This window comes from Pleuronectes platessa, chromosome 21 (genome assembly GCF_947347685.1).
Source record: "Pleuronectes platessa chromosome 21, fPlePla1.1, whole genome shotgun sequence".
Classification (NCBI taxonomy): domain Eukaryota; kingdom Metazoa; phylum Chordata; class Actinopteri; order Pleuronectiformes; family Pleuronectidae; genus Pleuronectes; species Pleuronectes platessa.
The window spans coordinates 12,388,293-12,408,130 of NC_070646.1; the positions used below are offsets into that span (position 1 = coordinate 12,388,293).

Below are 19,838 nucleotides of genomic sequence, written 5' to 3' on the forward strand. Positions count from 1 at the left end.
TAAACTACCGCTACAAATGTCAATACTGCCCCCTTCAACTCCATCGGACATTTTCTTTTGTCTAAATACTACTTGCACATAGTAGTTCATGTGCTAGTTCCTTGTAGTCTGCAGCTGATTGTATTGTTAATTGTCAATCTGTGTCAGTACACTGAGCACACTTACATCAGAGTCAAAGTCCTTGTATGTGTAGTGTACACATACATGGCAAATAAAGCTGATTCTGAAATACTGTAAATATTGACACACCTTTCTCATGATTGTAAACATTGTTATTTTGTTGACATGCTCTGCTGCACGTGACGTCTATTGCACTTCTGTCAGCTCTACAGTTTTTTATTTCCCAGTTTGGGGTTAAGGGCAGAGGATATCGCACCTACTTGAGTCTTAAGGCACGAATTGTGGTTATAGTTTTATTCTATAAATACATTTTGATTGCTTGACGCAACCACACAAACACACTGAGGTGGTTGTGTGCACCATGCGTGTGTGTGTGAGTGTGTATGTGTGCACTACGGCTGTCGGCCTGTCCCCAATTTAACTCGCAGTGATGTGATTGGCCACGGTGGGTTTTGTTTACCATATTTGGCATCATGGTGACACAGCGCGCCGGGGAATTGGACGAGAGCGGCCGTCGTTCACAAAAACTCGGCCTCCTGCAGCTTTCCAAACAAAGCGGGCGCTCACGGGAGTTGTAGTCCAAAACAAACCCTTTCCGCGTCCCTCCAGCGGGGATTGGCGAGCTTGGCGGCGATTCCCATAGCACACGCGTTGGGAATCGCTAGAGACGGTCTCTGTAGTGAATGATCGTCGGTTAACATGGCGTTAAGTGTGAGTTATTAAGATAATCGGTCGGATAAAGACGCGCCGCTCCGAGACCCTCCGCTCCCAGCATACAAATCCCACCGGCGGCGCTCCGCCCCTTATTGGCTGCGCCCGCCCGTCAATCACGCGACGTTCCCTTCGACTACCGCTCCTACAGTAAATATTTGTGTTTGCTCGACCGGCTGTAATGGTGGATGACTGAAGGCAGGGGAGCGGAATACAACTGGGCTGAAGAAGAACGAGCGAAACCGAGAGAGGACCAGTCACGCAGAGAGCTCCAGAGCCAGCCGCCGCGAGTTAGGACACCGGGCTTCGTCGAAAAATGGATGAACTCAAACATCAAGTCATGATTAACCAGTTCGTCCTGACGGCGGGCTGTGCGGCAGACCAGGCGAAGCAGCTTCTGCAGGCGGCACACTGGCAGTTCGAGGTAACACAATAACACAACAAGGGAGGACAAAACTAGGTTAGGAGTCAACATGGCGCCGGTGTGTTTACGTTGCGAGCGACCGTTAGCTTTAAATGTAGCCTAGTTTCATAGTCTGCCACTGGCTACTTTCTTTTTTTTTTTTTTTTTTAAGCGAACACAAAAAACAAAGCTGCAGTGTTAGCCCTCTGCTGTGTGTGTGTGTGTGTGTGTGTGTGTGTTCCTCCCTGAAGCCAGAAGTTTGTTAGCTGTATTTAAAGTATCTGTTTAGCTTTAGCCAGGCTGAATCAGCAGGGGACACACAGGCATGCGGCGGGGCGAAGCGTACAGCCGAGCACATCCAATTAGACTTTACTCCAGATTAAATGGAGTAATCCGACACATGACAGCGGCGAGCAGGCGAAGCCAGCGACGGCTGTTACGCAATACAGATGACCGCCTCGTTGTATCGACTAGCCTACTAAACTGTAGTCTGAGGCGAATATAGATCCAAATCCCAAAGATCCCGTTTCTAAGCTCGTGTATTTGTGTCAACTGTGTAAACGAGCGGCGATCGGGCGATTTCTGTGCCTCTAACTTCATGTAAAGCTGCCACACGCACACTGATAATGATGATACAATTAATCCTCTCTGTGTTTTCATTGTAGACTGCCCTCAGTGCCTTTTTCCAAGAAACAAATATTCCATACGGCCATCATCATCAAATGGTGAGTGCAGGAGGGAGGAGGACGACGATGGGGGAGGATGAGGGTTTTATATATATATATATAACAACAAGCTTTCTAAATGCTCTTCATTGTCGTGTTTCTTCTATTCCATCAATCATACTTTTCAGATGGTGTTTCTTTAAGGCTGCTGTGTTGTATTGGGTGGGATGGGGCGATAAACGGCCCTTATAGGCCGACAGGGATGATGTTGTACTAACAATAACAAAGCACATGTCGGCCATGTTGTGAGCTTCCAGAAATAAACACAGGCAGGCATGCAGCTGCAGCAGCAGCCACACCGAGGGAGAGATGTACACACTCGCACACTCGCTCTCTCTAGTGCGTCTGTGTGTGTGTTTGTAGGGGGCGCTGAGAAAGAGGGAGTGGAAATGATTAATGTTGATATATGAAATTCAACATTTCTCATTGGATCAACAGAGGTGCATAAAGGAAGGAAGCGCCTCTCATTTGCTGGGTAGAAGACAAAAAAATGTCTGTTTCCAGGAAGAGTACAGTCACTTCTTACAAATAGAACCCTTGTGCTGTTGCAATTGCCATGGGTTATTCGGTTGTTACTGCCCCCCACCCCCACCCCTCTCTGGATGACACGCATCGGGGACTAAAGAGCAGACTAAATCGGTAAAGAGTAAACTGGAAGGCGTTAGGGCTGCAGGAGACATTCGGCTGACACACACACACACACACACACACACACACACACACACAGGGGTTGGACATTATGAAACACCAGCAGTGTTTGGGCTTTTAGCAGCAGCCCACTTTGGCAGCACACAAGCCTTTGTTTGCAGCTGCATGCATGGCAGCATCCAGCAACAGCTGCCTTCCGGAAGAGTCTGACATGGATGTGAGGGGATTTTTGGATGAAAATTGTTGATCGTTTTATTGAAGCTCCATCTCTGTCTCTTTAGAGAGAGAGAGGGAGGAGGGTGGTGGACTGGTGAAGAAGGATTTCATTTTTGTATGGCTTTATCTGAGTGTGGGTGACATTTTATATCCTGAGAGTTGGGGCAATATAGCATAGAAATGGCTCACAGTGAGATGAATCCCTTTTTTTTAATGTCACAGCCTTGTTACAATAAAGAAAATCCGACCCTCCTATGATCAGATCAGTAAGTAGCAGCAGCCTCTATTTATCTCATGGGATGTGTCACTTCAATTTAGAGAATAAACTGTCCGCCAAACAGGGCCGAGCACGATTGCTGCAGAGACTGGCTAATGAAGGTCAGAACGCGGAACACCGAGGAGTGTTTGTGGTGTTATTGTTAAAGGCAGTTTCTTGCATAATCATGAGTTAACGACATCCTCTTTTCTTTTTTACACATGCTGATATGGCCGCACGTCTGTGTTTTCGCTTATTTAATTCACATGCGTGCATTTGTATTTTGTGCATGCACAGAGTGGGTGTTTGTGTGTGAGTCACAACAGTACTACAGGAGGGCAAGCGTGTCCAACCTTCCTGCAGCTTATCAGGCCGCAGTGTACGTTGGTATACAAATCTAATCCACTTTGCTTGCTCTCGCTCTCGCTCTCTCTCTCACCCTCTGTCTTTCTCTCTCTGTCCTCTCTCTTTCCCCAGTTTACAGTAAACGGGAATCATTTTAAGTTGCAATTCTGTGATTCAAGATGTTGCATCAGTGCTTTGTGTTACAACACTAAGATTGCTTTTTTGACTAGAAGCCTCAGTTCAACCCAGCCCTGGTGGCCCCAGCAGATCGCCTGTAGACATGCAGCTCTTGGCAGCGGGTCAGGTTTGGACGTCATGTAGGTCACACGGTTTGTGGATGCTGCTCAGCGAGCTGGTATAGGCCATTGTCTTTTTTTGAGGCCCAAACACACATGTATGTATGTGGCCCTCAATGTGGGGGTACCAGCAGATCACTTTCCCATTTAAATCCGGCTTCACGGAAGAGAAAACCATCTCGGATTCCAAAGTGATGTTGTTTTAAGATATACATTTATTCCTTGCTAAACAAAACTGGTCTGGTCGGGATTTGAAGCAATTAGCGTTCGCCTCGTGAGCTAAGCCAAGTCTGATTTCGTTTGACGTGCACTATTGTTAATACGTCATTTGTGCATTGTATGTCACAGGTTGGTGCACTGTATCGAATATCAAATTGTGAGGTTAACTGGTCCACACACCAGTACAGTCTTTTGTAAGGCTGTGAATACTGTAGGATTTAGCTAAAGCTCCTGTCATTAACAATCCTGGACCGCGGGGAGTGCCTTTGCCTTGGCACATGATGTGAAAGAGCTACAATCTCTGCACAGGCAGGCATTTGGGCCTGTTTATTTATTTCCCCTCACTTGTGTTTATGCACGCAATATGTGTTTCAGGGTGATCCACTTATGAATGTTGCCTCGAAGAGAGTTGCCTGGGTATCAGTGTGTTTCTCAAATGGAGTCACCAATACGTACATCTACACTGTGTTCTCTGATGGACACCTAGGTCCTAAGCTCAGTTCAACCTCATTTCTGTTTCATGGAACCCTTCCCTGTGTACTCCCAGATTTCTCCTCCTCACACACACACACACACACACACACACACTGCCCACACAAACACGGCAACCGCACCACATTCCTACAGGATGCGACGCTCGCACCGGTCCAAAATGGACCCTTTCACAGCAGAGGAGGGCCGGTATGACTTAAAAAAACATAGCACCCTTGTCTCCTCCTTTACTTTATACACTCTCACTCATCTTACCTCCCTCGCCAGCTTCATTACTGTCTCTCTTTTTAAGGACACAAAACATCAGGCTCAAGAATTCAATTTGCCGTCCACATTTCCTGTCGGAGGGTTTCTAATCGTGTCCAGTCCTCGTCCTCTTGTTTTTAGCCACATGCTCAAAGCAGCTGCCACCTTCACGGCATGTCGGCGTGTCCACTCACACATGGAATTTCCATGCATATTCTAGGGCTGTTTCAAGCACATTTTAAAGCATCGGCTCTGTAAAGTCTGAGTTATTTCTGACAAGGTGTTTACAATATCTCCTTACAAAGTTGGAATGCCAGCTGTCCAAAATGCTCTTCTATGTACACATTGTTGCCTCAGTGTAGAACAATATTAGACAGAGAATGTATTTTTCGGTTAATGAAGAAAAGGATGGTGCATAATATTAATAATGGTGATGATACTAATAATTATGACAACTAAAAGATAAAAAGAAAGGAATAAAATAACATAACCCAGGTATTGAAGGCACATATGCACATATATTTACAAACATAGATGGACAGTATATCATACGTTTTGCATAAATGCTCAGAAAATAAAGATGACAACAACAAATCTTTAACTCTCTCAGATATCATCACAATTCTATTCGTTGAGGGTATCGTATAGTTATGAGCAGCTTAAGGAAATAGTTCCTTCAGTCTTTTCACTGCTCAATGCTTTACCACTGACAATTCACTGTGTGCTCACGCCGATGTCAGTGTTTCCATGATTTACATCTCTTCATGTGGGGCACACACAGGCACAATAAAGTGAATGAATCCTCATGTGACCACTGAAGAGGAAGTAGCCGCCACTGGATGACTTCCACTGTTGTCTGGGAACATGTGACTAAGCTTGGAAAGGAGCGGACTAAGCCGACAAAGCCTGGTTTACATGTGTGTAATTTCTGCTCGAGTTATGACTAATAAAGAAACAGCAGCGAGGTCGTCATGTGGCAGCCCTGCAGTCGAGTCAGGACTGTGCTGCTGAAAAGTGTGTTGTCTTTAGTAGGTCAGGGTAATAAAAAATATCCATTTAAAGAATATTTCACATTCTCCTTTCCCACTTGAATCATTTCTTCACTTTTAGGTTATGTCTGCCTCTTCTAGTACAGACAAAGAAACCACTCCCTCTCTTGCAAAAGACACATTACAATATAAGGAATACTATCCTGATTATTTGGATGAGGCCCTGTCTGGTGTAGTTGAGCACATTAACGATACTATAAGCAGTAAGTCAATATCCACCCGTATATTTTCTATTGTTTCCTTCTGCTGCAGAGCACAAACACGTATTCGGCCAACCGGAGAATCACGAATAAGCAGCTCCATAGTTTCTATGAACACTTTTTTATTGTGTTATAATTACCATTTCTTAGTGGCATGACACACAAGGTTGAATGAAACTGCGAATTTTATGAAGGGCAACCTTCAGCTCCGACTGCTCGGTTGCGGTGACGTGGCCGGATGGTATTGGGCACCGCGGGGCCAGTGATAAAAGTGGGCGTGAGGTGGTTTTTAAAGGCCGTTTCCTGGCAATATGAACACCCACCAGGAGAAAGGAGGAGTTTTTTGTGTGCGTTTGTTTATAGTAACTACAAACATTCGGTTGTGGTGTCTGGGTGTGGCTTAACAAAAGGATTTTATAATGCCAAACTCTCATTCATGTAGGATCTCTTCCAAATTAGATTTGGAGTGTAACATGCGCCCATGCAGACGAGCAAAGCTATAATTACCTTCATAAATCATGGCGTGACAACATGGACGACTAAATGCTCCTGTTTCTCTCTTGTCTGTACTTCTAACTGTTTATCACCACTCTGAGAGATGGAGGAAAGATATCAGTATTTAAAAAATACTTGATTGTTTCTTAAGCTGCTTTCAGACATGAACTCTTCAAGCTATTTGGAAAATTGGGTCCGGGCATTTTCCAGCTTTCCCCTTTCACATTTGAAGAACGCTGCAAGAGGTAGTTCGGGTCAGACGCTTTCACAACAGCAGGAAAATTCAGGCGAGGGGTGACGGCTGAGCAGAGCTGGTGGGAGGCAGGATATGACTTAAATGGTTTTGTTTACAGCATGTCAACATCGGCATCTACCCTTATCACCAAAAGCTTGTCAATCTCGTAGTCTTTCCAAATTGACATGTTTTTCGGCATTCTACATGTAGGTTACCTCTTTTTCATCCTGAGATCATTTATCCTTTCTGTTTTTTTCAGTTGTTGCATCATATGCGTGTTTTCTTTATTCTGTATTCTGACATTGGCTCACTCGGACTCTGCTTTGTGTCTCTGTCTTGATGCAGACTTAACGTGCAGAAGTCCGTAAGCGTAGAATGAGGGGAAATCCAGTTTTCCACTGTTTGGGTGTGATTTCATGAGTTTATATGTGTCAGTGTGTGTGCACAGTTATAATACCCTAAGTGTGGGTCAGATTTCAGAGTTAATCATGTCTAGATCTGGTAATGATGTTAATGAGTGTGCACGCATCGGTGTCTCTCTCTCTGTGCATGGAGTGTGTATGTCTGTACCAGTATACTCTACAGCCATGCCAGGCAGTTTGCCACATCTGAAGAGGCTCGGCCTGTGCCCTGCATGTTCCAGCGTGTTGCCCTGCATGTTTCCAAAAGCACAGCTTCCCAGAAGTCTAACCACACAGAAACACACACACACACGCACACGCACACACAGCCATGTTCTCACACACACAGAGTCTTTGGCTCAAGGGACTCAAGGGAATGAGAATCCATGTGGGATGACTGTGAGGACCAGATGTGTTTATGAGCGCTGGAGTTAGATTAGGTTTCACACTGGTTCTTGGAGTCACAGAGTACACTTGAAGGCACACAATGGGTTCAGGCCTATGGCTCAGGGAACACAAACAGCACATGGGAACCGTGTCTGTTGCATAAAGACCGAGTTGTCACATTACATCTCACTGGGCTGCTTTCTAAGGTTAGCTGCAGCACTGCAGCCAAGCTCTCACACCAGCTGACCTGAGAGCATTGACCCTTTGGTCCCTCACCCAGCTTTTCTGTGCTGCCACCTTCCACAGCCATGTCCGTCCCTGTCCTCCCCTCACCAGTCTTGATCTGAAACTGAAGGCAAGATAAATGAATCGTAATAATAGTAATGTGAAGGCCGAGTTCTTAATTTAGGAATCTGCTGCAATAAAACTACCATTGGTTGTGTTTTCTATCCTCGCATTTGTTATCTATGCAAAAGGTTCAGCAGATACAGATAAATACGTTTTCTTTTCGTCACAGCAACACTGAGGAACTTTGCGATTTCGCATTAAATCTCTACCAGATAGTGCTCTAATGCAATGGCTTAGGGTTTAAACTGAATCTGAGGCAAATTAGAAAACGTGTGAGTTGCATGTGAGATGATAGAAAACCTTAATTTTGATCTGAAGAAAATATATCTTTTGCAAAGCTAAACCTGAGCCTTTGCACTGCAATCTTGTTTTGATCTTGCTCATGTTGACCTTCGGCCCAGTAGTTTCTCTTGCCAGCCTGTTACCAGTTGACAGCACTTTTTCTAGATACTAGAGGGCCACTGAGCACCTATTGTTCGCCTGTTAGCCATTGTTGTGACTGAGCAGTGCAGTGTGTGCATTTGGTCGATTAGACCACATGCCCCACTCCGTCCCATCACCCAGCAGCTTTCTATTTCCGTTCCTCCTCTTTCTTTCTCAGTCTCTTTCTTTTATTGTCCAGTGTCAGAAAAGCATAGGGAAACAGAGCCCAGCCTGGCTAATGATCAGCCGAGTCCCTTGTTAGCTCAGATCCAGCCGTGGCCCTCAGTGTATGTGTGTATACAGTTTGAACTCACACACAGATACTCAAATACTGGGGCTCAGATGTAGGAAGGTGGGTTAGGGGGTCAGAGGTGAGGAGGCGGCCACTTGAAATATTCAGCAGCAACCTGTCGGCCTCCTTCATTTTGTTTCGGGAAAGAAATGTATAGATTTGACACCTGGCCACGATCATAAAAGCCAGAGTGTCGCCTCCCTGTCGGTGAGCAATGTGTGACGGGATAATAAAACCCAAACACAGAGAGCTGCTGGTCCGGTTCTGGTGTGTGATGCTATGACAAATGACACAGGTGCAGAACCTCCATTATGTAAAGGATCAGCAGGTTTCCACGTGCAGCTCTAGAAAGCATGTTGGTAAACAGATGGGTGGAAGTCTGGTCTGTTTTTAAAATCGGTTCAGTACAGTGTATGTCTCAAATAGGTAGACTTTGTAGTATTTGCAAAAATATTATAACTCTTTATTGCAAAGGGTCAAACCTCCAGTGGAACCTATGAGTTTTCAAGTCTTTTCAAAGGTCAATGTGTTCAGGTGTAAAGTCCTAATAACATATTATTTTTATAATAGTAGCAATTCCTACACACAATGGCTGTATAATTTTGTTATTTCCAGTAATTCAGAATAGTCCATTTCCGTTGATACAGACTAATGCAAAGGTAAATGCTAAGTACTATTTCTATTATAGTTGCCATGCTACTCGTAGGTCAAGGTTGCATTTGCTGCTGCTCCGAAACAACAAAAAGCTGTGCTACGCTACACACTCACCATGAGAGCTCTCGCTTTTTAAATATTTAACAGGGGAGCCGAGTCATGTAAAGTTAATGGTTTATGTCGTGTGATCTTTCTCTTTACGCTTTGTTCCAGCTCCTGTTCTACTAAAAGCTCCCCCACCTCTTTCTTTCACCGTTTGCCTCCTTTTTTTACAAAGGTCTCCTGTTAAAGCTGGCGGATCAGTCACATATGTTTTTTTTTTTTTTTTGCAATAATTTCATAATAACCTTTTAACATGATGCAAGTCGAGCGCTTTGCGAGAAAACTTGACCGCTGACCTCCTGTTTGCTGTTCTACTAAGCAGCTGCACATGCAGGTCCCTTGAATGAATAGCCTGTCCTGAACCAGTGGCGGAAAATCCTAGAGAGAAGGTCACTATTCAAGCATTTGGAACAACTATGAAGTTTCGAAGAAAAAGAGTCGGACAATTGACAAACTGCATGACTTTTGAATAATAGAAAAATCTGCACATTTCAAACTCGATTTAAAAGATTTATTTGCCAGTGCCACTTTGAGCACCAAGGCTCTTCTGATTATAGAGACAATCACCATTTTAAATAGTCACACTCAATTTTTAACAAAAAATTTGATGCAGAATATAAATGTGTAGTAGATCTACATCTTCTGTCACATCTGTCACCCCAGAATATTAGTATTTAATGTCCTGGCCAGGAGACTCAACCATCAACTACGATTGGAGCAATCTCACCTACTTTAATGTTAATCTGCTATTTGTTCCTCGTTTTCACATTCCTCACAGGACATCGGTCAGAATCAGCCCTGCATTATATGAATGACAGCATGAGCCTGCAGTCAGATTTACACTTTTGTGTTATCCATAAATGGGAAGGTTTATTTTGTGGCACCTTTGTGTGCGTGCTACATTTACCTTAACACTGCCAAACTACAAGGAGTTGTTTTAAGAAGTATGGTTACATTTTACCCTGCTGAACAGGAGCCATATACTTCTGAGCTGCCCTTTAATAGTGCTCAGCAATTTCAATGGAAAAAAATTTGGATTAAGGATTACGGTTAAATGCCTTTTTGATTGACTGGATCCTGTGAACACTGAAGAGGCTGCTGGAGTCGAGACTTGTTGAGATCTAACCTGTCACTGTCGTAAGTGTCCAACATAACGTGAACATGTGATTCCAGAAGCACAATTGTGCTTGATAATAAAAACCGAAGAAATTCTGAGTGTAAAAGTGCATTAGTTGTGTTAACATGATGTTCCACTCTCAGTTATTGACTCACGTGATGATGTAGAATATGTTAAGTCTCCTATTGGAGAAGAATTGATCTCAGACTTCACATCCACAAGAGCTGGTCTTGTTTTTACAGGTATAGGGTTCGTTTTAATTTTGCAAGCTCATAGAGCTGGAGTGAAGGAACTGTTCCCGACAGTCTCCCTGAAAAGTCTCTGTCGATGTGTATTGTGAATAATACCTAAAATCCACAAATTAGAAGATCCAGGTTTCGTAAGAACATTGGGATGAGAACGGAGACATCAGGCGGTGCGCATCGCCGTCATCCTCGTGTCTCACAGATCTCTCAGCACAGTTTGCTGCAAGTGCTGACAAAGAATGTGTGAACTGTACGAGCTACAGGCGGGAGGGAGAGGGAAGTGAGAGAACGACGGAGAAGGTGGAGAAACCAAAACGGGTCACAGGTTCAAGACACATTTCACAACAGAGGAACTGAACGAAAGAAAAGCAGCTGAGTTTCAACCAAAGTCACGTTGTGCTAATTTGAATGCATGCGACTCAAAATATTCAAAAACTACAAAGAATATATAGTAGATTTTAACAGTGACTGAACCAAAACAAAAACAGCTTTTTTTTATTTGCGAAGGTTAATTGGAATTTGAAATTGAATATGTTAACTTTCAACAGTTTTAAGTCTGCTAAACTTAAATATACAACAATTAATAAATGATAAACTCTTAGCAAATGAACACAATAAAATTACATAATAAATAAAACCTAACACACCTACAGTAATTTTCAAACTAAATTTGACATGGGGGTCACACAAGCAGTCAAAAACAGAGCTTCCCCTTCCCAAATGTATCCTCTGTGTTGCCAGGTTCTGAGTTTGTCACGGTCCCCTCTTTACATGGATGTATTTTCAACATTTGCTGAATGTCCCGGTGGCGAATAGTTTCACGTGAAACACAGCCACACTTCCAACCGTTTAGCTTTGTGGAATTTTGTGGTTCTGTCGATTCAAGCTTTAGGGAGCCACTAGCTAACTGTGGGCTAACTTTCCATGCTGCCAGAGCCGTCTACAGAGTTTGTTGCCAAAAGAGTTAAGTGTAGTGTTTACTTGGCACGTGCAGCGATGTTTCAGTTGTCTGTAAGCGGGGAAACTATTTCAGTACGTAGCTCAAGCACTGAATTTCTGTGTTGTAAGTTCTGCTTGGTAGGAACAGATTCCTGATTGCCAACGGATTCCGGTAACCAACCCTCGTCAGAAACAACTGGAGCAAAGACTTTTGAATAGGAAGTGATGCATGTGTTCAGTGGTTTTGAAATTTCAATAAATTCAACCGTTCTTGTCAAACCTTTTATCCTCCCTGGTTTTATGTCAGATGTTTTAGCTGAATCAGTGGAAACAATCAGATCACGCTTAATTTAATGCAAAAGTTGGCTTAAAATTCCTGTGACAGCTGGAAAGAAACATCCAGAAAGTGTGAAATTAGGGGTGGGTGGGTGTGTGTGTGTGTGTGTGTGTGTGTGTGTGTGTGTGTGTGTGTGTGTGTGTGTGTGTGTGTGTGTGTGTGTGTGTGTGTGTGTGTGTGTGTGTGTGTGTGTGTGTGTGTGTGTGTGTGTGTGTGTGTGTGTGTGTGTGTGTTCAGTGCTGAGGTGCTTGTTACGTGGAGGAGTTCGCTCTGGGTCATTAAATGTTTCTGTCCTGGACCCTCTGCACAAATATGTAAGAGGAAAAAGAGAGCTTCTCTTCCGAGCCAGCACGTAGACACACGATGCTGCCGAGGAATGTGGTCGGTTTCACTGGAAATAGCTTCAGCTCATCTGTGTTTGTCCACAAACACAGATGTATGTACACAAACGGAGGGTTGTTTAAAGGTTGTGGAGCCTCACCGCAGCCATGCGGCCTCTGGGCCCAGCAAACAGACTTGAAGAGAGGGCGGACAGGGCCGGGTCTCTGTGGCCACCGGGGCCGCGGAGCCGGAGCCGGCCTCAGCTCCATCCCATCAACGGGAGATCTGTGCCGCTTCCTCATAACAACCGTCCCCATGACAACCTCTCTGTAAGCCCTGTTTTGAACACAAACCGTGTCTCGCTGTCTCTTTTATTTCCTCCCCTGTTTATCCATCTGTAGACCTTGAACAAATGGCTGCTGCAACACATTTTCTGATGCGGTTACACACACAGTCTATTGAAGGCCCTCACCTCGACACAACTGCTGTTAACGTGTGCGTGTGTTTCTAAACACTGTACGGCCTCAAAGATATTCCTCCAGTGCTTCTTTTCGTGCTCTTCTGTCAGGGGATTGAATTTAAATGATCCTGCAGGCTTTTTAACTGACTAACAAAGCCCGCAGTCTTCTCACATAACATCTTATGCTGTTTTGGAGCGAGGGCTAGAATTCGACAATTTACTGTGACACAGTACAGTGACATCAGTTGAGATTTAGAAGCAGGTTTACCTCAGTGGACCTCTGGCATTAATCCTGAAACGACAGGCACTCTCAAGGCAAACAGAAGCTGCGTGTGCTTTTCCTTTTTTTCCTTGATCAGTTGTTCCCAGATACGGATGCAGCCAGAAACATCATTTTCACTGATTATTTCCATATTATTTGATTCAAACATGTGGGATTACAAGTCATTGCTATTTATCAAATATAACACCATCTTAAATATCTGTTATATTCTTATTCATGTATGTTTTTCTTTATACTTTTAAATAACATGTTTATGTGGAAATGAGGCTTAATAACCAGAGGAAGAAAAGAAATGCCACAGCCCAAGTTTATCCTGCAGAAGAAATTTATTTTTGTCTATTATCTCTGAACTATTTAAATGTTTGACAACAGATAAATCAGGCTTTGTTTACTATTCACAATCATAAAATCTGTTTCCGTTGTGAGTCTTGAGTGAAAGGGCAATAGATACAAATTCAGATTTGGATATCAAAGATATGAAACAGCTACACTATAAAAGCGGAACCACTTTTGTGACCTTTGACTGAGATCCTAGGGCTGGGTTATATTACCGAAAATGATATTGACATACAAATTGTCATATGATCACAATTGTTGTTTCTTTCAAGTTTAAAGGCTGATTTTGAAAGTTGGACAGAGAATCTCACATTTCAACATTTTACCTAACAGTTATTTCCCTGCTCATTACATAAGCAATATATTGATAAACATTGGATTTTGTAATATTGCTATTGGGCAAAATTATATTGGCATAAATATATACATTTTTCTTCTTTGCCTGCTTTTGTCCATATTAGTTTCACAACTGCATATGCTCAAGAAACGTGTGTGTGTGTGTGTGTTGTTGCAAATGTGCACAAAGTTAGTGATTTTCTTCAATGAATCATTAACCCTGGTGTTGTGACTTCAGAAATCCCCCATCGCCCGTCCTTGGTCTGAGAGCCGATTGGATTTGAACTTCGATCTGCAGACACCATCCTCAGTGGCTCATGCAGTATTTACGCTTCGCCTCAGATCAGCGAGAGTTAATCTGTGACTCAGTCAGCTGCATAGTACACAGGAAGGGTAAAGACACATTAACTTGCATCCTGCTGCAGTAGTTTTTTAATCCGTGTGTAGGAAATCCATCCAAATCCATTCTTACCAGTCCTCTGCTCTGACATCAGACAGGTCAGGTGCTCTAATACTGCAGGCATGACGCTTAAACTTGAGTTCACATTGAGAAAATGTAAAAGTTTTCTGTCATCTCTGGTAGTTCTTATCTCACTGCTGTTCTAATTAGTAATTACTTTTTAATAACTGGCTTAGACGTCATTATTGACAGCTGAGTTTGACTCGTGATTGGTCGAGCATGCGTATCAAGAGATACCGCTACTGCAGGTTATTTATTGTGCAGTGAAATATCTGTTGTTTATGTACAGTATCTGGGGGTTGCAGCAACACTGATGCAGACACTCCTGGGCTCTGCTGAAGCTTTGATCACTGACAAAGTGTCAGATAAGCAGTGGGACCCAAACTCTGGCAGAAGACAGCTGCTGTGCCTTTGGACCAGATCCTCTTCCCGGTGGGTCGATAGCGTCTGCGTCCCTCCGTCTCTGTCCAAGGTCCCCTGCTCAGATCGCAGACACATACAGTAGAAGTGTTTGTGTTATTTTACGAGTGGAGGAGTGCGAGGTGGGCTTCTGTGACACGCCCACAAGGTGTTTGAAGTTGGTTTTGTCCTCCGCCTCCCTCTCTTATCGTTCTAGTTTCGATCTATGTGAAGCAGAAGCCACAAAGTATCTTAACAATCTGTGCAAGGGAAATGCGGTGTCTTGCAGCTGACTGCAGCTGTACATTTATACGTGCTCATTCACGTATGTGTCCATGCATGAGTAAGTCCGATGTAAAGGTCTCAGCTGACAATCTCTCAGCATTTCTGGAATTGTTTTCTACTAGAGAGCCACTCATACACAGGGTTTGAGAAATCCAACCAGTAACGTCCACCGCTGCCCGCCAGGAACAGGAAGCCTCACGGAGGTCACTTCAGCATTCCAGGGTGTCTCTTTACCGCAGGAAGTGGCCTCAGAGACACGAGCCAGCGTTCCCTGTCAAGAGTGCACAGTGGACACGCTCACCTTTCATAACAGCATGCCACCCTGAGAACCCTTGGCCCAGCTCAGGATGCATTGTTCGCAGGACCAACCTGCAAGCCGCAGCATTTTTTAAGGTGCAGGGTAGTCCAATAACGCCCCCAAGGGAGGAACGGTGTCCCTATCACTCTGTTTATTTATTTATTTTTCTCCTGAAGGCTGCTTGTGTGCTCATTCTGAGAACCATGGGTGACGGAGCCAAAGGGTATAGATAAGATACCATAGGTCCGCCTGAGATCTGGTTGTCAGCTGGGAATTCTGTTTTTCAGCTTTTCCTCCTCTTCAGCATGTTAACATGCAATGTTGATGTGGGACTGCAGCTGCTGTTCCCAGTGGTTGATTCATGGAGCCTATGACTCCCATTTCCAGAAAATACACCCCCCCCTCACACACACTCTGTCCTAAAACACACAACCTGAAGCTGAAGGAAATGTCTGGACATTGTCAAAGTGTAGAAGAAAATCACATTTAGAGGGCAAAGATATATAATATAAGGACATAATCACAATCTAAGTGGTAAGTTAAGTAAAAAGTTGTGTGGACTCAAGAGAAGATGATTTTTTATTTCTGTCCTGTCAGTTTTTCTGGAATCATAAGTATTTGTGATCTTTATAAAATCCTAATCCTTGGAGTCGCCAAGCTGTTTTCTTCCACTACTTATTCTCAGCGATTTAGGATTATTTTGCCATGTAAGGTGCCCGCCCTGTTACCGTCTTGGCCCGGGCTCTTATTTTTAGATGCCAAGCCTACTAGCTAAACGTAGCACCACCTCTGCTTCCCTTTGGAATACTGGAGGTTGTTTTCCTGGTCATAAATGGACGGGGACACGGAAGAGGACGCGGGGCACAGAGTTTGTGAGGAAGACAACGGTTGACGATGAAGGCGCTCTGTTCTCAAACAACCAAACATGTTGTTCACATGGCATGCTAGGTACAAGGTGTCGGGTCCAGTGTTGTGTTTGGCACACGGGCATATTATGGGAGCTCGGGGTGTGTCACCGAAAGGAACGCCTGGCAGCGGAACAATAACACCACTGGCACAAAGGAGGGTCGGAGCAGGTCAGAGCTCAGGAGAGTGGGATAAGACTTAGGAGACTTGGTTTGTGGCTGTTTCCACAAAGCAAATTAGCTGTTATTGGTTTGTGTTCTCTGCTAAAATCAGAAACGGGAAGTGGATGTAAACAAATCATTTTAACCACCATCCCCATCAGGACCGTGGGGGGAGCAGAGGGCGCCTGGGATTCCCCTTCATATCAAACGGTCCCTTTTTCCGTCTTTTAAACAATGTCAAAGTCTGGTTTTTCCTGATAGATGTTTGTAAAGAATCATTGTTTGGTGCAGTGTGTTTACATGAGCGAGATGATTTGTCCACTGATTGTCATCTCAATGAAACAGAATGTGCTGCAGTCACATGACAAGTTGTACAAAACCTGCAGCAAGTACTGTACATATGTGTATCCTGTTTTATCTGTCTGGTGCTTATTGTGTCAACTAAATGTGTTTTGCTTTCATCCATTGTTATAAGGTAGTTAAAGAAAAGAGCCAAGATCCAAAGATATCAGTTTAAAGTGATGTCATCAGTGAAAAATCTGTAAAATATCACATTGGAGAAACTGGAACCAAAGAATTGCATTTTCAGATAAATTAGATTGTTGTTATAAAATACTTTGCAGCTCATTTTCTCTCTTAATCGTTAATCAGCAGATGAAAAGTCAAAACCCAGATATCAATTTACTGTGTCCTAGAATAAACTAGAATAGCACTCAGTCTAGTGTATACCAGCGTTGAGGCCCGACCGTCCCCTTAAGTTCAATTGAGCCGCACTAAACTTCACACACTCATCAGTCCCGTTAACACATCAAGACTTATGAATGATATCCTGTCTTAGTCCTGCTCTCTCAGTCTTGTGTTTTTCCTGTTTTGGATCTTCATTAATCGCTCTCTGTCCTTCCTCATTCCCAGATGTGCACCCCAGCCAACACACCAGCCACGCCCCCCAACTTCCCGGACGCGCTGACCATGTTCTCGCGGCTGAAGGCGTCCGAGAGCTTCGGCAGCAGCGGCAGCCCCATGGCCGCCTCCATGGCCACCTCACCCCCGCCCCCCCAGGTCGGCGGCTGGGGGGTCTCACCTAACGTGCCGCAACCTCAACAGGGACTCTGGACTCAGGGGCAGCCCCCCACGCAGCCCTGCTCTGCCTGGCCCACGGGTGTGAACCAGCACGGGGGCACTGAGCAGAAAGCTAGTGTAGTGATGGAGGCAGAGAGATGAAGGGCCGCACAGGACTGAGAAGCCCCCTTACCCACCCCCCCGGGGGCGGGAAAGAAAGGAGGTATAAAGGTGGGGAAGGGAGGGGAGGAGATATGGGTAAAAAATATGGGTTTCTGTCTTTTTTCCTAAAAGTCGGATGGACGAACGGAAAGAGATGGAAACTACGCAAACCAAGAAAAACTCAACGAGGACAATTTAAGAAGAGGAGAAAACCAATGCAAACGTCAATACAAAAATAGAAGAAGAAAAAAAAGATACGCACACACATAGTAATAAGAGAGCAACTGAAATCTTTGTTAGTTTTTTCCTAAGTAAATGCATAGATAAGAGAAATATTATTGAACTAAAAAAAAAAACTGAATTAAAAAAAAAAAAAATTGTCACGCCCAAGGACTCTATGTGATGTTCAAGGACGTTCAAGGCAGCAAACTTAATTTTCTGTTTCTTTTTTTGTTAAGGTTTTTTTTTCTTTTTTTCCCGTCTTTTCAGCCAGTGTGTTTTTTCTGTCACTGGTGTTTCTGTGTTTCTGCAACTGTCTGTGCTGCATGAGGAGAGAGGAAGTCGCAATGCAGTGTTTTTAGATTGACTCAAGAATCATCACGCACTTAAAGTGTGAGTGTGTGCGCATGTGAGCGGGTGGTCAAGTTTGTAATCCAAAAAATGTACACACACACACACTCTTACAGTATATATTGACACGCGTCTAGAGGAAACGCCTCCATACTGTCACCCCCATCGTCAAAGGTGGGACTTTTGTTACCTCACCTGGTGGTCACCTGACTTCTCTCAGCCAATCAGGGATTTCTTCTTAAACCAACCATTGCCACCACCGACACAGGACATGTTTTTAAAGGTTTCTTTTCTTAAAGGCAGCAGCCGCTCTCTGGTTTACGCCAAGTGATTCTCGCAGCGATGGCTTTTTGCCTGACACAGTTTTAAACACGGACTCAGACTACAACTGTCTACTGGAGATTTGGGTTATTATTTACAAGCGAAACAAGCAGTCGTGGTTTTGATGTAATATATCGTTTTTAATGCTAATTGTTCTGTTTTTGTTGATAGGTTGAGGGAGGAGGCTTTGAACTTGGGTGGGACTTCAGGTTTTTTATTTTTTTTGAAAGAGTGAATCAAACGCAACTTCAAATGGCCACATATTTAATAAATGTAAGCGAAACACGACTACTCCATCTTTGTAAACAGAATTGCCACTTTGCATGATGTGTTCATAATGTGTAAAATCTTTTGTAGCAAATATACATGAGGTCGAGACACGTCTATGGGAGGGGGGGGGGGGGAGTTAAAGGCGAGGGAGGGGTGGTTGGTGTTATTCCCAAAGCTAAAAGAAATGCAATAGTCACAGTGTCTTGTTCCATATGAGAAACAAAACAGAAGAAAATGGGTTTGGGGCAGCTGGGGGGAGCCCACCACAAGCAATTTGGGGACACTACAGACTACTTTCAGATATACAGTATATATATATATATAAATATATATACCCTCAGTTAGTGTACTACAGAGGGGTTTTTACAACGTTTAGGTTTGAAGTTTTGACCAGTCCCTGGTCCATTGATACTGCTGAGGGACAGTTCAGGGATGACCCTGACAAACAGCAATACTGAAATGCTGGGTCTGCCCTTTTTTTTTAGTTTTTCCTGTTGGGATTATTTTTTACATTCTATAAAAACAGGCGGAGTAAGACAAGATATTTTGAATAGCTGAGGGTCTTTTTTTTAAAAGATGATTAGGAAAAAAAATGTATGGATATAATAATGACTAAATAACCAACTTCCTTTTTTATTATTTAGATTTAAACTAATGTTTGAGTTCATCCTTCTTTCCATGCTTCATACTTTATTTGGTAAAATCAGAGTTTCTGGGTGGGCCTGTTCCTAAATGGTTTCTCATGTATGTTCCCCCCCTTGTATGACTGTATGAGACCATTCCCACAATATTTGTGGACTACCTGATAATTAACTTATCATTTTTGTGAACCTAAATAAATATTGTATGTCAATCTAACGTGCTTGGTTTACTTGGGTTTGGGAGATTGGGCACTTTACAGTTTGAAAAGGGTGAATAGGATATTTTTCAATTGAAGGGGCCACACATTAAGAGTACTATAGTATGTGTTTTACTCATGTTGTGTTTTACTCGTGTTGTGGGGACCAACATCTGTTTTCACAGTAGCATTATGGGGACAAAAAGCAAGTCCACACAACGTGAATCATTACACTTTTAGCTGAAGACATGTTTTAAAGTTAAAGTTAGTTTTAGGTTAGGGTGGGGGAAATGATTAAAATTGGACTATGATAATATGATAATAGTCGATATAATGTCCTGTGTATCTGGGATATTTTAAAAGAGGACATACCTCGTCCATTTATCTATAGTTGATAGTAATTTGTTTAGCATTGAAAGAGATGTTGTTTCTTTGCATATGTCATGATGATACGACTGTGTGTGTGTGTGTG

The 19,838-nt window shown here is 43.5% G+C and overlaps 1 protein-coding gene across 1 annotated transcript; it reads left to right on the forward strand.

Moving 5' to 3' along the window:
• The first annotated feature begins 748 nt into the window (after nucleotides 1-748).
• Nucleotides 749-19,386, forward strand: ubald1a (UBA-like domain containing 1a). Its single transcript, XM_053413559.1, has 3 exons — nucleotides 749-1,255; nucleotides 1,900-1,959; nucleotides 17,059-19,386. The coding sequence occupies exons 1-3, from the start codon at nucleotides 1,148-1,150 to the stop codon at nucleotides 17,365-17,367; spliced, it is 477 nt and encodes a 158-aa protein (XP_053269534.1). The 5' UTR covers nucleotides 749-1,147; the 3' UTR covers nucleotides 17,368-19,386.
• The last annotated feature ends 452 nt before the right edge of the window (nucleotides 19,387-19,838 follow it).

Coding starts and splice junctions, on each gene's coding strand:
- ubald1a (XM_053413559.1), top strand. CDS start 1,148: ATGGATGAACTCAAACATCAAGTCATGATTAACCAGTTCGTCCTGACG. Junction 1,256..1,899: donor CGGCACACTGGCAGTTCGAG/GTAACACAATAA, acceptor TTTTCATTGTAG/ACTGCCCTCAGTGCCTTTTT. Junction 1,960..17,058: donor ACGGCCATCATCATCAAATG/GTGAGTGCAGGA, acceptor CCTCATTCCCAG/ATGTGCACCCCAGCCAACAC.